Source organism: Heteronotia binoei, chromosome 15 (assembly GCF_032191835.1).
Source record: "Heteronotia binoei isolate CCM8104 ecotype False Entrance Well chromosome 15, APGP_CSIRO_Hbin_v1, whole genome shotgun sequence".
Lineage (NCBI taxonomy): Eukaryota > Metazoa > Chordata > Lepidosauria > Squamata > Gekkonidae > Heteronotia > Heteronotia binoei.
The window spans coordinates 26,933,117-26,951,927 of NC_083237.1; the positions used below are offsets into that span (position 1 = coordinate 26,933,117).

General features: G+C 42.4%; 1 protein-coding gene across 1 annotated transcript in view; it reads left to right on the top strand.

Annotated features, from left to right (window-relative positions):
• PTPRH (protein tyrosine phosphatase receptor type H) overlaps window positions 1-18,811 on the top strand; it is a 46,646-nt gene that overhangs the window by 10,770 nt on the left and 17,065 nt on the right. Inside the window, exons 3-6 of the mRNA XM_060254995.1 lie at window positions 182-241; window positions 1,756-1,815; window positions 4,632-4,871; window positions 16,179-16,439. Coding sequence (XP_060110978.1) covers window positions 182-241; window positions 1,756-1,815; window positions 4,632-4,871; window positions 16,179-16,439 — 621 coding nt within the window. The remainder of the gene's footprint in view (window positions 1-181; window positions 242-1,755; window positions 1,816-4,631; window positions 4,872-16,178; window positions 16,440-18,811) is intronic.

An 18,811-nucleotide genomic window follows, 5' to 3' on the forward strand; every position in this document is an offset into this window, starting at 1 on the left:
GGTGTTTGAAATGTGAGTGTTCTTAAATATGGAAGTATGGGACAGAGAAGCTGCTGTGTGAATGGGCCTGCTATGGAGTGGGGGAGGGTTGGGGTTAAGAAAAATGATTTCAGGAAACGATGGAAATTTTACCCTCTAACCCTCATCATTCCTTTCTCTGCTTCCTCTCCCCATTAAACAGGCAAAAAGAATCACAGCCAAAACGCAACTACTTTGCTGCCCAAATTTACAACAGCCACCAGTAAGTAGATAACACTTGTTTTTGTTTACTCCTTATTCCATCAGGGTGAATCTCCACTAACCCTTTGGGACTGTTGTTTTCTATGGTGATCTGTTGTTATTTTCTGTGGTGGTCTGAATTTCTCAGCTAGGGTTGCCAATCCCCAGTTGGGGGCAGGGGATTCTCTGGGTTGGAGGCCCTCCCCCCGTCAGGGTTATCAGAAAGCTGGGGGGAGGGTGTTGAATGCCTGCTGGGCTCTCCATTATACCCTATGGTGACTGGTCCCCATAGGGTATAATGGAGAACTGATCTGGGGCTTGGGAAGAGGGCTGTTTTTGAGTTAGAGGCACCAAATTTTCAACATAGCACCTGGTGCCTCTCCTCAAAAAACCTTCCCCAAGTTTCAAGAAGATCGGGGGTCCAATTCTATGAGCCCCAAAAGGAGGTGCCCCTGTTACGACCAGAAAAGAAGTTCCAAACAGGATCAGTGAAGCAAAGCAGTTTATTATAACTGTTTGCAAAGCGTGGGAAGACCTTGGGCCAAACTTCTCACCCCAAAATCCTCCAAAGTCTGCAACGCAGTGCAGCTCATTTTTAAGCCTTCCCTGTCCCGCCTTCCCTGGCTTTGTCAACCAGTTGGCTGACAAGCTCACAATCTGTAAGCCTATCCACGTACACTTCTAACACGCGCGCTCCCCGTGTTCCCTCGTGTTTCTCTCCCCCTTCCCTGTCCCCCTTAAGATATATTTTGGTGTTTTTTTTACGGCTGTGGAACTTTGGCTCACTTTCCTCATTAAATTCTGTTTCTTTGTTCTTAAGCAAAGGATGTAACTTATCTACTGCTGGTGGTGTGCCCTCTTTTATTGGCGGCTCAAGCGATGTTCTTCTACTGCATGCCTAATTAACTATGCTTGTATGTCCTGTCACGTATGTATGTCCAGGTGCTTTATATCACAAAATAAAACAATTTCCTTTATTCCTTCTACCTTATCACCCCCAATCTTATTTCAAATTGAGGGAAGGCATTTAAAAGCCATACAGTCCTTTTAAGCGTGATATTCAGAACTTCCTTTGGCGTTTCATCATGTTTGTCACAAGCTTGCTGCTGGCTCTGCCCCCAAAGTCTCCTGACTTCACCCACATAGTCCCCAGATATTTCCTGAGTCAGACCTGCAACTTTATTCCCAGCCCAAAGCTTGGTAACTCTCAGTGTACAAGTAGTACCAGATTCACAGTTATATCTCCCAGAATTCAAGTGGGCTCCTTTCCAGCCAACACCACTATTTGATTCCCCTCCAAACTCCATTTCAGACCCCTCCCAGCTTGTAGGTAGGAATATAACCCTAATGCACTCCGATGCAAAAAGCAGCCTTATGACCCACTTGTCCATTGTACCCCGTCAATGACCAGGCCATTCATACTTCAAAAGGACCGATCTTTTCCTAGCAGAACAAATCTGGACAATGAAGTCTTACTTTGCCCCAAGGACTGCAGCTAAGGTGCTAACCCTTGCCTTCATTTAGCTGTCTCTACAGGCTGTTCGACGATCAAGGAAAAGTTTGTCATTAAGCTAAATGGAGCAGAGATGCCAGGATGTAAGAACATTTCAGGCCAGTTCTGTGATGTAACCCAAAACTGCAGCTTGCCGCCAAACTGCTCTATCCCCTCAAACACAAGTAAGGACAAACAGCCTCGGTCTGTTATTTGCACTAACTGAGACCTAAATCCTATGAAGGGCAACCTTCACTTTTTTCCTTTTACAAAAGAAAGTCTTAGGGGCTGCAAGTTGAAGTGTGTTGGGCAGGGGCTCTATTGAACCTTTTCTGTTTTCCTGTGAATTTTTATGGGTTCTATAACGGTTGTTTTTATTGTGTTTTTAATAATGTGTTATTTATATCGATCCTGGAGTTCCACAAGGGAGAAAGGTGGCTAATAAATGTTTTAGATAATAATAATAAACTGATTTTGGCTCTGCTGAGGAAACCATCTGGATGCCTGCTTTTCAGTGTGAAAAAGGCACAAAGGGTAAAAAACCTCCTTCTGTACCAGTCCTCCCTTTTAAATTGGAGCCCCCAACCCATGTGACAGTTTCTACAGAAAAAGTGCCATTAAAGAATCATAGATCTGCTCTCAATTTTGCCCATAGAGCAACTGTCTAACATGTTTACTCCTTTTTTGCAAAATGTATTGCAGTTCCAAGGTTCAGGTCTTGAAAAGTATGTGTTATGCTTTCTGAATGACAAATGGGGCTAGCTGTAGTCTTTTGGAAGACTTTGGGCTATTTGGTGTTGGAGGATCTTGTAAGCTGGGCCTGGGGATCATAAGGGGGAGTGAATGCTGCTCTTAAGGTGGAAAAGGTTGTCTGAAGATTGCAGCTGTGAACATTGCAAATATGAAGTGGTAGCAGGGCTTTTTTTGTAGCAGGAGCTCCTTTGCATATTAGGCTACAACCCAATGATATTGCCAATCCTCCAAGAGCTTACAGTAGACCCTGTAAGAAGAGCCCTGTAAGCTCTTGGAGAATTGGTTACATCAGGGGCCTAATATGCAAAGCAGTTCCTATTACAAAAAAAAGCCCTGCGTGGTAGGAATGTTTCAATTTAAAAGCAGGGCTTTTTTTGTAATAGGAACTCCTTTGCATATTAGGCCACACCCCTCTTATGTAGCCAATCCTGCAAGAGCTTTCAGGGCTCTTAGAGGGCCTACTGTAAGCTCTTGTACGACTGACTACATCAGAGGGGTGTGGCCTAATATGCAAAGGAGTTCCTGCTAAAAAAGGCCTTGATTTAAAATGTGCCTTTGTCTAAAATGTGCCTTTGTCAAGGGCAAAGTGAAAAATGGAGCAAGTGAATGGGATAAGCACCTATGAGTGAGGGCAGGTGTAAGGCAGGTGACTGGCAGGTGTAGCAAACCACAGCCAAACCACAGAGACTGAAAAGGGAGCTCTGCTGTACTGTCCATGTTCAAGCCATAATAAAAGCATGATACGTGTGACTCTGAGGACTCAAGCTAAGAGAGATGGGGCTTGTATCCAAACACAGATCCGAAAAGGAAGTATGCACCACCAGACTCTCATGGTTGCAGTCCCACAGAGGCCCATAATGTACAAATTAACATCATGCCTCATTGGACTCTGAAGCATCACAGATTTCAGGAATTAAATTATCGTTTCAAGTATACTCAGAAAAAAATCCTTCCCCTCGTTACAGGAGATTACACAACCCTCAGGTGAAGATCCAGAGTTGCAACTGATCTCCAGACTACAGAGAGCCATTTCCCTGGAGGAAATGGCTGCTTTGGTCACTTCCCAAACCCTGTATAATATAGTGGGTTCAACACAAGGAAGAGGTGAGGTTGCAGTGATCATAGCTCTCTTAATTAGTTACAACATGTTAACAGCTGAACTAGAAGACTCCTCAACTAGGCCAGCAGGGCCAACTATATACACTTCAGGATTCCAGCGGTAGGACACCATTGGATCATTCCAATCAGCAGGGGGCTCCCGACTGGAGCAGGGCAGTAGGGATTTGGATCCTACTGCCCATTGTTTTTGAGTCCCCAAGCTCAGTCTAAGGATTCAGTGAGCCAGGCAGGAACACAACCAATAACATGTATGCACCACCACATACACAACACCCTGTCTTCCCCAGGCTCTGTCCCCCCCCCCCCCCCCAAATCTCCAGGAATTCCTCAGTCTGGAGTTTGGACTCTGGCCTCGGCCGTAGATCTGAGAAGGACATGATATCTAGAGAGACAATATATGATAACAGTGTAGGGCAGTGGACATTGTTGGAGTCTGAATTCTAACAATTGCTGATGCAGAGCCTTGAACCAGCCAGTCTCTTGGCTTAACCAAGCTAGTGTTGCTGCTTACTCCAGCGTGCTTTTGGTAGCAACTTGATCTACACAAGTCAAGAGGGTCAAGCATGATCCACTTGTACAGGGGCGGTATTTTAGCAGAAGCTCCTTTGCATATTAGGTCACACGCCCCTGATGCAGCCAGTCCTCCAAGAGCTTACACAGCTTTTTTTTGTAACCTTTTGGAGGATTGGCTACATCAGGGGTGTGTGGCCTAATATGCAAAGTAGCTCCTGTTAGAATTCCACCCCTGCACCTGCATTCAAACACAGATCCAAACATCTGCCTACCAAGTGGTCACTGAAGGCATATTATCAGGAGCCAGTTCAAAACTAAGCTGCCCTGGCATATGTATAAAAAAAGTTGGTTTCTGCCCCCCCCCCCCCCAAAAAAAAAAAAAGTAATATGACAGAAATTTAAGGCAGGGCACAACTAAGGTAACCCCTGCATTTTTCAGAGCAACTGATGGATCAGGTGGATTGTGGCATGAGTTCCCTACCTACCATTAGAGTAGAGTGTCCCAGTTTCTGACTCCGGTTCTCTTTCTGTGCAGGTCCAGCCCCTGTGAATAATCTTACAGTTACGGGAAAGACCAACAGTTCTGTAACTCTAGCCTGGGAAAGTCCACCTTGCCCACCCTCCGCCTGCAGAACAAACACGACCAACAGCCAGAGCACAAACTGCGTGGCACACTTTTCCCATCTGCAGCCTGGGCAGAATTACACTATTGTGCTGCATCGGGTCACAGAGCCTGGAGGGAGCAACCAGAGCACATCTGTCGACGTCACTACCTGTGAGTCTCCCCAATGACATTGGGTGACAATGAGATTGGGCCCACTCTTTTAAGAGTGGAGAAACATTGAGAAATTGGAAATGGGGATTTTCTTCCTCTTCCAGGAGGAAAGCTTGTTAATTTTGCCTTGACTAGCTTGCTTGTGTGTGCGCACTAGTGTGTAATGTAAGGCAACAAAGATGATGATGGGGTTGGAGACCAAGTTCTATGAAGAAAGGCTGAAGGAGCTGGGCATGTTTAGCCTGGAGAGGAGACGGCTGAGAGGTGATAGGATCACCATCTTCAAGTACTTGAAGGGCTGTCATATAGAGCAAGGGTGGCCAATGGTAGCTTTCCAGATGTTTTTTTGCCTACAACTCCCATCAGCCCCAGCCAGCATGGCCAATGGCTGGGGCTGATGGGAGTTGTAGGCAAAAACATCTGGAGAGCTACTGTTTGCCACCCCTGATATAGAGGATGGTGCAGAATTGTTTTCTGTGGTCCCAGAAGGAAGGTCCAGAACTAACCGACAGACATTACATCAAAAGAGTTTCTGGCTCAACATTAGAAAGAACTTCCTGACATTTGGAGCGGTTCCTCAGTGGAACAAGTTTCTTGGGGAGGTGGTGGGCTTTCCTTCCTTGGAGGTTTTTAAACAGAGGCTGGATGGCCGTCTGACAGCAATGCAGATCCTGTGAATTTAGGGGGAGGCATTTGTTAATTTCCTGCATTATGCAGGGGGTTGGACTAGATGACCCTCGAAGTCCCTTCCAGCTCTATGATTCTATGATTCTGTGTCTGTTTCCTGCACTTAACATTGATGGAGTAACTTTTTTTTTGTTTTGAGAGAAGCTGGGGATTGTTCCCAGGCCCCTCTGTGGGAAGATAAGTTCCAGCAGATAAACCACCCCAAAGAGCTTCTCTGTTAATTTCTCCCATTCTAGAGGGCTACAAAGGGTGTCTTCTAAGTCCAAGAAGCATTGCTGACACACAGCACAAACCTACCATTTATTTGCTTTATATATTTCTGTAAGCCGTGCTGTCAGCCTGACCATTGAAGCGGTTTACAAGCAATTGATAAGAAATATAAAATATATGAACTGGTAAAATAAATGCATTGCTGAAACACTAAATAAGATCCTAAAAACGTGTAGTCAACGATAACAGTATTCCAATATACAAGACGTGTGACTCTTATGGTAAGAGTGGGGCATCCAGAGATATGCTGAAAACAAGAGCATGAACTATCCTTACATAGACAAGCGAGTAGCATAAATGATCAGGAAAAACATGCATAAAACAATTAAAGTACGGTTTAAAAGCAAGCAGGGAATAACTTATCAGCCAAATCTCAGGGGTAAAAAGCATGCTGAAAATCTAAACAATTTGGAAGGGTTTCTGAATACAAATTTCAGATTTATGTGCATTTTTTTGGGGGGCAGAGACTGACCTGCTTGGTCAATGTAGAGAGCCAGAGGGCATTGTTGACGCATGAATACATCTATTATGCTGGAAGATGGGCAAGCAGCTAACTCAGAACAAGGCCAAACTCACATCAGTTTGTTCTGGTCTGATAGGGCTGCTAACCTCCAGGTTGTCAAAGCAAAACAACTGTGCACAAACAATTATAAACAGTCTGTATTTCATTGGAAAAATATACAGAGATACCCTGTGAATAATATATTGGGATTTCCGGTTCCTGGCGGGGCGGTGCGTCTGCGTCTTGGAAACTCTCTTTCTAGAGACGAGCCGAACAAAGGCTTTTTGGGGGGCCTCGGGCCCATACGAGTCTCCAGTTGTGGAGCATGTATACAGAAGGGGCGAGGGGAGCTGGCTCGGAGTAGTTTTTGCTCCTGGTTATCTTCCTCCTACCTTTGTCCCGAAGCCTAGCAGCGTCACAAGACGAAATAGCTCCAGCCGCCGGAACATGGAGGTTGAAGGTGGTAGGCGGTGTGGGGGAGGAAGTTTTTCTCTTTTTTTTCTATCAGTTTGGTCTCCTTTTTATTTTTATTTTTTGACTTCGAAATAATGGCATCCAGTTGTGGTTATTAACGCCTGGAGAGGAGTGCTGAAGTAAAGCTGAGGAGCAGCCGTGGAGAGGGGGTGTGGTCGACACAACGCATAATGTGGAAGCGCGACCATTCGGTTTAGAACTTTTTTTCCTGGTGTTTGCCTAACTGATGGTGTATTTGGACGCAGTGAGGAGGTGAATGATTGACAAACAAGTGAAGACGGAGGAGATATATTCAAGAAGGACGAGGGAGCGAGTGGGGGAGTGTGATTGAGATAGGTGGGTGGTGCAATGGAGTGACGGGGCGGCAGAGTGACGGAGAGACGGAGTGACGAAGAGGGGTGGAGTGGAAAGGACGGTGAGGTGGAGCGATGGAGTAGCGGAGCAACGGAGTGAAGAAGAGCTGTGGAGTAGAGAGGACGTGCTTTGTGACGGAGAGGACGGTGAGGCGGAGCGACGGGGTGCGTCGGTGGTGTGACGGGGTGACGGAGTGACCGGGCGGTGGAGTGATGGTGTGACAAAGAGGCGAGGAGTGGAGAGGACATGCTTTCTGCAGAATGGAGGAGAAGAAGGGGCATATTGAAGCAAGTTGAAGGGGACAGTGAAATGAAGTACTGAGTTGGTGAATGAAGGTGATGAAGGGAGACTAGTGAGAAGATTGCTGGAAAGGACTGGATTATTATAGAAGGTAGAAGAAGAAGAGCTAAAGGAGTTAATTAAGGATTTAATTAAGGTGTCTTTAAATTATAATTTAGGCTGTAATTGAAGTGTTATGGTATTATAGGTATTATTGTTATTTGTTGATGTTGTGGATGATAAGGGGATAATTAGGGGATTGTTCTAAGAAGTGATATTTTCTTTTTCTTCTGGTTAATTTATTATTGATAAACGTACCTAATAGGGGGTAATAATTTCCTATTGAAGACTAACAATAACATCAAAGTGATTGTGCAATCTAGTAAAATGTCCCAACAAACAAAAAATAAATTTTCCCCAGGCCAGCCTAAATCGGTGGGGGCTGCAATGTCTCAGGATGCTTTTAAAGAATTTCAACAAACAGTTATGGAAGCCCTAAATCAAATGCAAAAAATGTTGAGTGGTCAGATTTAGTGCTTAGCAAATAAATTGGAAGGGCTTGAAAATCAGTCTAAAGACACAAAAAAAGATATTTTGGAGTTAGTTAAAATCATGAAATCTATAGAGAATAATCAAAAGTTAACTGATCATCGTGTGGATGAAATAGAACTAAAACAAGCAGAGTTCTCAGGGAAAACAGCAAGCAGACTATATTCTTAGATTTTTGAATATTCCGGAGGAAAAAATGAGAATTTAACAAATATTCTGGCAGAAACATTGACAGTTATACTTGAGATGGAAGGGGATGAAATAGAAAAGGAATTTGATTATATTTATAGAGTAAACTCGTTATACGCAAAAAAAAATGACCTCCCTAGCGAAGTGCATCTCAAATTTGTTAGAAAGGGGATAAGAGATAAGGTGTGGAGGGAGACAAGAGAACAGCTACTTAAGATAAAAGGGACTAGAATAAAAATTATGAGAGAAATCCCCTGGATGATAAGGTATAAGAGAAAAGAATATAAGAATTGGCAATGATGCTTCAAGAGAAAGGGATACTATATAGATGGCTCATTCCAGAGGGATTATTATTTACAATTTCCAACACTAGATATAAGATTGATTCATCCTTCAAGCTTGAAGAGTTTATAAAAAAATCAAACCACGAGCTGGTCAAAAAAAGCAGGACGCAGGGACTCAAAAGAGACAGATGCTAGGAGAGGTTCGAGTGGAACGTCTGAGTTGGTGGACTTGTTATATACGAGTGAACAAGAGGAGGGGGAGGTTTTACTTGGAGAAGAATTATCCCAAAGAGAAACAAGACTACAGAAAAAGAAGAAAACTCAACAAACAGAACCTAAGGGTCTGTAAACTTAAATAATGACAAATCAATTAAAGATAATATCGTTAAATGTAAACGGCCTGAATTCACCTCAGAAAAGGAAACGAGTATTTTTACAATTAAAAAAACTTAAGGCAGATATTATTTGTTTGCAGGAGATGCACATAAAGCAAAAAGATGAGTTACTATTGGTTGATAAGAGATTAGGGAATAATTTCGTCAGAAGTAGAGAAGAAAAAAAGAGGTTTGTAACGTATATCAAAGATGATATCCAAGCTAAGCTGATTTTCTCTGCTCAGGATGCAAGATATCAAGGAATTGAAATTATAAAAGAACACCAGAATTTCTTATTAATAAATATATACGCACCTAATGACAAACAGGAGATTTTTTACAAAGATCTGACTGTGTCATTGATACTCACAAATATGAAAACATTTGTATAATTGGAGACTTCAATGCGGTAAATTGCCCGAAATTAGACAGATGTTATGGAAATGAAAGTTCAAAACGTAAGACTTCTAGAAGTAAAAATCTGCCAGACTTTTTTTTAGAATGGCAGATGAATTTGTTTTAGTTGATGTATGGCGTACTTTAAACCTGAACAAAAAGGATTTTATGTTTTTTTCTAATAGACATAACTCGTGGTCAAGGATTGACATGTGCTGGTCATCTGTACTATTAATGAAATCTGTTGAAGAGGTAGAAATTCTTCCTAGCACAATCGCGGATCATAATCCTGTTATGGTTTGTATAAGGGGAGGAAAGAAAAGAAGTGGCTGGAGAATAAATCCAAGATTAACGGAAAATAAGAAATTTATTAAATATGTAGAAGATGAGATGAAATGTTTTTTTCAATGTAATATACAGAAAGAGACATCTTCTAAAATTGTCTGGGAAACAAGTAAAGCATTTTTTAGAGGCCTAATTATAAACTTTAATGCCCATAAAAGACGAGAAGAAAACAGAGTGTTAGGAGAGATGACGGAAACAATAAAAGGGAAAGAAAAACAATTAAAAGAAAATCCAACAATACAAGCAATAAAGAATGAGATTAAAATTTTATAACACAAGATCCATGTGATGTTTTTGGAAGAAATGGAGAAAAAAGTGCGTTTTGCTAAGCAATATTTCTTTGAAAACGCTAATAAACCAGGAAAATGGCTTGCACATAAAATTAAGAGAGAACGAGAAAACAAAATAATAAAGATATTAAAAGATAAGGAGGGAAGACATAAGTTTCTTCTAGAGGAAATGGACAATAATACGTGATTTTTATACTCAACTATATAGTGTGACGGATATAAATAAGGAAAAACAAGAAGAATACTTATTAAGTAAATCACTTCCAAAATTAACGCTGGAACAAAAGGAGATCTTGAACAGTCCTATTTCGATGTATGAACTAGAAGAAGTCTGGAGTAAATTAAAGAAAAATAAAGTGGCTGGTCCGGACGGTCTCCCTCCAGAATACTATATTGTTTTTAAAGAGAGTATTATAAATCACTTTAAAAGTGTGGTTAACAGTGGAAATGCCGAATTCCTGGAAACACGCAAATATAGCTCTTATTCCGAAGACTGAACAAGGTTCTGATGAAATTAGGAATTACAGGCCAATATCACTACTTAATGTAGATTATAAGATTTACTCTGCTATTCTGGCTAATAGACTGAAGAAGATTCTGAATAAATCAATCCATTCAGATCAAACAGGGTTTCTTCCAAAGAGACATATTAGAATTATTCTGAATGTAATGGAATATTATGAAGTTAATAGGAATAAACAAATGGCCCTTTTTTTTGACGCGGAGAAAGCGTTTGATAATTTAAATTGGAATTATATGTTTCAACAATTAAAAATTATGGACTTTGGAAAAGATTTTATAAAAAATGTACAAGCTATTTATAATGAGCAGACAGCCAACGTAATTGTTAACGGAGATCTGACAGAAGAAGTTAAATTATGTAAGGGTACCAGACAAGGCTGTCCATTATCCCCGTTACTTTTTGTTTTGTCTTTAGAGATTTTGATTGAGTCTATCAGAGGTAATAAAATAAGAGGCTTAGAAGTAAAAGGTGAGGTATACAAGGTATTGGCATATGCCGATGATATTGTTCTGATCTTACAGGATCCACTAGAGTCAATAGAGGAAATTTTAAAAGAATTAAATGAGTATGGACAAGTGGCTGGATTAAGATTTTAACGAAAAATATGTCCACACAGGAGACTCAAGTCTTGGAGAGAGAAACAGGATTTAAAAGAGAAGTGAAAGTAAGATACCTGGGGATAATTCTGACAAATAATTGCAGTAATATTTATGATAACAATTTTGAGCCTTTACTAAAAGAGATTGAATCTGCTTTAAAAAAATGGTGTAACATGCAATTATCCTTTATGGGCAGAATCGCACTTATTAAGATATATATTCTTCCAAAAGTGATGTTTTTATTTCAAATGATCAATTTTGCAATAAGAAAAGTTTTCTTTGTTAAGATAGATCATATGATCAGGGCTTTTATCTGGCAAGATAAGAGACCCAGGATTAAGTGGAAAATCTTAACAGATAGAAAAGAAGGTGGATTAGGTCTTCGGACTGGGAAAATGATTATACAGCATGCGTTACGGTTTGGTTAATAGATTGGATAATACTGGAAAATAAAAGAATACTTACACTAGAAGGTTTTGATTTGCAAACTGGATGGCATGCTAATATATGGTATGTAGAAAAAACTCAAAAGTATTTTGTAAACCATTTAATCCGCAAAGCATTATTTAATGTTTGGTTAAAAATTAAAAGGAAAATATATAATAAAGTAGCAAAGTGGTTATCACCTGGAGAAGCCTCAATACAACCACAATTATGGAATTACTCCAAGGTGATTAGGTATCAGGATTTATTAGATAAAAATGATAAACTAAGAAGGAAAGAGGATTTGAAGTTAAGAGGAATAAAATTGGATTGGTGGACAATGACTCAGATTATGGCTAAATACAACAAAGATAAATTATCTGGGCTCACCAAAGATAATTTCAATTTTGATAAAATTTTGTTAAACAAGGATAATAAAGTAATTTAAAAAGTTTATAACTATCTGATTCAAATGAAATTAGAGGATGAAAATGTGAAAGAAGCGATGATCAAGTGGTCACAAAATTTGGGGGAAAATATTGATTTAGAGACATGGTCACTCTTTTGGAAGATTAATTATAAGATTATTAAGCCTATAAACTTTAGAGAAAATTTTTTTAAGTTGTTCCATAGATGGTACATCACTCCAGTCCAATTGACTAAAATTAACTCAGCTATCTCGCCAAAATGTTGGAAATGTGGTCTAGCAATAGGCTCATTTTACCACTTATGGTGGACATGTAAAATAGCCAAAAAATTCTGGGTGAAAATTTATGAAACTCTGAAGGCAATATTAAACACAGATATTCATTTTAAACCTGAGATGATGTTATTGTCTTCAATTAGAAAGAAATCCCTCAAGAGGATGAGTATTTGACAGTTTATATTCTCACAGCTGCAAGAGGATGAGTATTTGACAGTTTATATTCTCACAGCTGCAAGAATTGTATTTGCCAAACACTGGAGACAAAAGGAATGTCCGAAACTTGAAGAGGTTTTAGATAAAATATTACAAACCGCTGAAATGGTCATACTGCCAAATTTGTTGAAAGGGATGCCAAAATCTGAAGCAAGTAAAAAATGGGAAAAATTTTATAAATGGTTAAAAAAGAGTGATTTATAGGTAAGGTTAATTAAATGCTGATTATAATGAAGTAGTGTAGGATACAATATTACTACAAGAATATGATTTAATTTTTGTTCTAAACCACAATCTCCTCCAGGATGAACATATGGAGTTTAAGTTTTTGTATTTATTGTATCTAGTTTAATTCACTTTACTTGTCTATTTATTTATTGATAATGTACAGTGATGAAATTTGATGAGAAAAAGGTGAAATAATAAAAATACTATACAACCCCCCCCCCATATATTCAAAAAGGGGTAGGTTCTATGTCAATAAAGTCCATAAATTCATGTGGCAACAAATTTGCTCCTGAGTAGTAGAAGAACCAGTTCCCCTCAAAAGAAGACTCCAAAGGTTGATATAGCCTTAATGTGCCTGTCGACTTCTTGGAACACATTTCCCATCAAGATGCTTTCTCGTTGAGCCAATCCTGAACGAAATTTTTAACAGAAATATTTCTCCACTGATGTCAAGCTATGACTTCACACAACTTACAAAAAGGCACATGCTCATTAAGTCGTCTGATGAAATGTGCTTAGAGAGCATGTGAAAGCTTATTTTCTGAATAAAACTAAGTTGGTCTTAAAGGTACAACTTGACTCCTATTTTACTCAGGAACAAATTTGTTGCCACATGAATTTATGGACTTTATTGTCATAGAACCTACCCCCTTTTGAATATATTGTTCATAGGGTATCTCTATATATTTTCCCAATGAAATAGAGACTGTTTGTAATTGTTTGTGCACAGTAGTTTTGCTTTGGTCTATCACTGTGCAACCATTCTGTTATTTTGCTAACCTCTAGGTGGTGGCTGGATATCTCCTGGGATTATGGATTATCTCCAGGTGACAGAGATAAATGAATCTGGAGAAAATGGCTGCTTTGGATGCTTATTATTATTATTACTTTAAATTTCTATCCCGCCCTCTCCGCAAGCAGACTCACGGCGGCTAACAACATTCATTTTTACAAATTAAACCAATAAAAAATAGCTACAGTTTAAAATTATTTAAAACATTTCATTTCATGGTGCTGTATCACTACAATATAATATAAGTGGTTATGACATCATACCCCAATGAAGTCCCTTTCCTCCCTAAACCCTGCCCTTTTCAGGCTCCACCCTCAAAAGCTTCAGGTATTTCCAAACCGGGAGCTGTCAACCCTAGTTGTGGCAAGTCTGTGTGTCTCTGTTAGGTGTAGTGTTGTTACTAGTGAGACACTGGAAAAAAGATATTTTATCATCAGTTGCTCCTGTTCATACCCAACAATAGCTGGGCCGTAGTGTTTTGGACCACTTGAAGTTAGGGTTGCCAGGTCCAACTCAAGAAATATATGGGGATGTTGGGGGTGGAGCCAGGGGACTTTGGGGGTGGAACCAAGAGCAAGGGTGTGACAGGCAGAATTGAACTCTGAAGGGAGTTCTGGCCATCACATTTAAAGGGACTATGCTCCTTTTAAATGCCTTTCCTTCACTGGAGATAATGGAAGATGGGGGCGCCTCCTTTTGGGGCTCATAGAATTGGACCCCCTGGTCTAATCTTTTTTGAAACCTGGAGGGTGTTTTGAGGGGAGTCATTGGATGCTATGCTGAAAATTTGGTGTCTCTACCTCAAAACATAGCCCCACCCCAGAGCCCCAGATGCCAGCAGATCAATTCTCCATTATACCCTATGGGAATCAGTCTCCATAGGGAATAATGGAGTGCCCAGAAGACATTTCCCTCCCTCCCCCCACTTTTCTGATGACCCGGAAGCGGGGGGAGGGTCTCCAAATTGAGGAATCACTTGCCCCCAACTGGAGATTGGCAACCCTGCTTGAAGTTTCCAGACCATCTTCAAGGGCAGTCCCACACAGAATGTGCTGCATTAGTCTAATCTGGAAATGAAGGAGGAGGAGCCTTGGTTCAAATTCTCCTCCTGTCATGAAGCTCACTGGATGATCTTGGGCCAGTCAGACCTCATCAGCCCAGCCAGCCTCACAGGATTGCTGTGAGGATAAAACGGGGTGGAGGAGAGCCACATGTGCCATCCTTGAGAGGAAAAGCCAGATGAAAATGTGTCTATGTGTGTGTGTGTGGGGGGGGGCGGGGATTACAGCCAGTCTAGATTTCCTTATAGCAACAGAAGACACACCAGTGAGTGAATGAAGGAAGCAGTTTATTCATGAGTCGAAGGTTGCTTGTTGTCTTGTTTGCATGAAAAAGGGGCCCTAAGAATCCTGGATCTCTTTCATCACATGGCACTCTGCAGTCAGGGATGCCACTGTACAAAACCAGACAGTGGACTCCCTGAAAATTGTGTAGACGTCACCTGAGGATAGCTCTGCCTACAGATACAGCATCTGCCTGTCATCAAATGTCACTCTTCTGCTCTTCTGCCATCAACCACTCATACACTGGAGGTGCAGGGCCAGATTAACAATTAGGCCAACTAGGCACTGGCCTATGGGCCCCCAGGCCAGCTTTCCCCCCTGCTTGCAGCCCTCCCTGCCTACAAGTGCAGCCAGCAACTGAGCCGCTCTTTGTCTGACTTGCCTGTTGCAGCTGCTGCTGGCGTCGTTGCCAAGTTTGGCCTTTTCTGCCTCTCCCCCACAGCTTTGTCAAAGGGGCTTTTGAGAAGATGCTTGCAGTCTGCAGTGGGGGCTGCAGGTGGTGGGGTGGGCATTCCAACTGAGATAATTTGCAAGGGGGTTTGCAAGATTTTGACTGCCTAGGGGCCTCCACAGGGTTTAATCTGGCACTGTGCAGGTGGTCTGGCAGCAGGAGTCCTGTACGTGGTCACTGTCTGTGCTGTCACCAGCAACAATGTCTGCAGTGTTGGGGCTGACCATCAAGATGTCACATGTAAGGTGGTGGTAAGGGGAGGGGGGACATAAGAGAAGCCATGTTGGATCAGGCCAATGGCCCATCCAGTTCAACACTCTGCCATACAATGGCCAAATCCCAGGTGCCATTAGGAGGTCTACCAACAGCAGCAGGGCCAGAACGCCAGATGCTCTTCCACTGCTGCCCCCCAAGCACCAAGAATATAAAGCATCACTGCTGCAGACAGTGTTCCATCTATGGCATAAGGTGCCTGGAACCCTGGTTTCCCTACTTGCATATTTACTTGTTTGCAAACCATTTTTGGCCTGGTGAGTGACGTTTCTTTGTTATCCACAAAGAGCAACACCGGAAGGCAATGTCTCCCTGAGTCATCACAGAAAATCATCTAGAACAGACATAGCCTAAGCCTTAAGTATTGAAAACAGCAGTCTAATAGGACTGATTCATACATTCACATAAACTGTGATGCTACCAAATTACGTCGTCCTGCTATTTCCACTGGAAAAAAATGTGTTTTGATTTGTTTTTCCCTTGCAGAAAGTGAGTCTTTGAGTCTTCAGTTTTGTGCCATTTTCTGTATCCATCCCCCCTCCTCAGACTGAATATTCCTTACGTTTGTGCAATTCTAAAGGTTATTTTTGTGACAGTTGAGGATAAATGGCACAGAATATATAAAAGTTATAAGCAGGTGAAATGAAAAGGCTCAGGACGATGGCATACGGAAACAAAAATAAAGAGTATATTCATTTGCCTTGGATCTATTCTAACCTTGGTGTTATGTGGTTCTGTCTGCCATTCTTCCCGCTGTCACAGTGCCCGAACCCTTCACAGCTACCCCGAGTGTTCCCACCTATGGAACTACAGAAAGAGTTACTGATCATCCTGGATCTCCCACCTCATCGGCTTTACGATGCACATCGTCCCAGCCAGCTATTGAGCAGAACTCACTCTCGGCTGAACCTGGTGGACCAGTGACCTCTGTGCCCAGCTCATCACAGTCGACACCGCATGACCCCATCTCCTACAGCACCGTTTTCCAAGGCTCCACAAAACCATTCACAAACAGCAGTGACTGTACGAAAATCTATTTTTAGCTTAGGGTTTTTTGGGGGGAGTATCTACTGGCTGATGTTATAATAGCTCTACTTTTAGATTGCTCTTTTTGTGAACCTAATTTTTAATACATCAATTAAAAACAAACAAACAAACCCAAAAGAGCAGTGATCCCAGATCAACCTCACAGACAAGGGCAGTGTCTGAAGCAGAAAATGAAAATGGCTCACTACCACCTGGTCCAACAACACTAACAACAATCATTGTAGCTGTTGGCTGTTCCCTTAAACTTTCTGCCTTCTGCTTTCTTTCTCAGAGAGACCCCGTCCTCCACTCCTTTCTGCCTCCCCACAGTGGAAGGTCTATGGAAGTGGGGAATCCACAGCCCTCATGTGCTCGGCTCCTGATAGGATTGCCAATCCCTAGGTGGGGGCAGGAGATCCCCCAGTATAGAGGCCCTCCCCCTGCTTTAGGGTTAGTAGAAAGCAGGAGGGAGGGGTTTGAATTTTTGCAGTGGGCACAACAACAAAAAAACCCCTGTGAATGAACAAATACACAAGCTTGCCTCATCATGTCAAGCATAGCCTTGAAATGGCCTGGAAATTCCTGGATATTTGGGGTTGCCCATACTTGAAGAGGTGGGAACTGGGGAGGGATTTCACATAAAATCTTTGGTATCGCATCCCCCCCCCCCCCCCCCCGAAGCTGCCATTTCCTCCAATCTCTGTAGTCTGGGGATCAGTGGTAGTTCTGAAAGAACTCCAGGTCCCATCTGGAGATTGGCAATCCAACCTTGTAAGCACACCTTCATGAGGGGTGTGAATGTTTCTGTGTAAAACACAGAAAAGAACTGTTGAAGGAGAACGGTGAGCCATGATGCCAAGGGCCACGTACTCCCATCCAGGGTGTCTCCCTCAGTTTTAGACAGGGCAGGTCCAAGAAATATTGTTTACCCCAGCAAGTAGGGTTGCCAAGTCCAATTCAAGAAATATCTGGGGACTTTGGGGGTGGGGCCAGGAGACTTTGGGGGTGGGGCCAGGAGACATGGGGGTGGGGCCAGGAGCAAGGGTGTGACAAGCATAATTGAACTCCAAGGGAGTTCTGGCCATCACATTTAAAGAGACAGCACACCTTTTAAAATGCCTTCCTTCCATAGAAAATAATGAAGGATAAGGGCACCTTCTTTTGGGGCTCATAGAATTGGACCCCCGGGTCCAAACTTTTTGAAACTTGGGAAGTATTTTGGGGAGAGGCACTAGATGCTATACTGAAAATTTGGCGCCTCTACCTCAAAAAACAGCCCCCCAGAGCCCCCAATACCCGCAGATCAATTCCCCATCATTCCCTATGGGAATCGTTCCTGGAGGTGCATAATGGCTGTGGGGGTGGGGCTTCCCCCGCCGGCCAGCTGGCTGGGGGAGGGGGGAAGGCTGTAAAACCGGGGGATCCCCCGCTGGGACCTGGGGATTGGGAAGCCTACCAGCAAGGGACCTCCATAGCTTGAGAGTCCTACATGGTTTGTTGGAACCAGGGGATCTGATAGGCCGTCTTCTCCCATGTTCATTTCTCCTGCCTGGGAATCAAGACTGCAGGGAGATAGTGGGATTTTTATTTGTTTTAATAATGCTTTCTTTATATTATAAACCACCTTGAACTCTGCAAGGGAGAAATGTGGCTGATAAATGTTTTAAATAAATAGCTTCTTCCTGTGTTCCTGACAGCAGAAACTTAGCAGTGATGGAGGTCCAAAAGGCAATGTCTTTGTTGCTGGTGACTGGAGGAGAATGGAACCTCTGTAGTACATGAGTGCCCCTTTGTTGTGCTGCCTGAAGCAGTAGTTTGGGTGGAAAAGAGGCCTTGGAAGTTAGCTGGGGCAAGGCAGAAAGCCAGAGGTTCCAAGAAGCCCAGGCCCAGGACTACAGATGCCAACCTCCAGGTGGCACCTGGTGATCCCTTGGAATCAATACTCCCCCTAAGCTGTGGAGTCTTGTGAGCAAAAATTCTACTTTGTGAACTACTGGCATTCAAGTTGTGAGCTACTGCATAAATTAGTTTGCTTTGGGGCCATTTTTCCTGAGCTAAGATAAAAATGGGTGAGCTGGAGGCTAAAAAACTGTGAGTTAGCTCACACTAAATCAGCTTAGGGACAACACTGCTTGGAGTTATAGTTCATCTCCAGACTATAGAGATCAGTTCCTCTGGAGAAAATGGCAACTTTGGGGGGTGGGCCCTATGGCATTGAACCCCATTGAGGTGCTTGGCCTCCCCAGGCTCCATCCCCAAATCTCCAGGAGTTTCCAAACCTGGATCTAGCGACCCTGCCCCCTTATCCCCTGCTGGTTTCTGGGGTGGGGGTGGGGGGCTGCTAGTCCAGGCTGCAAGCCCATGATGCT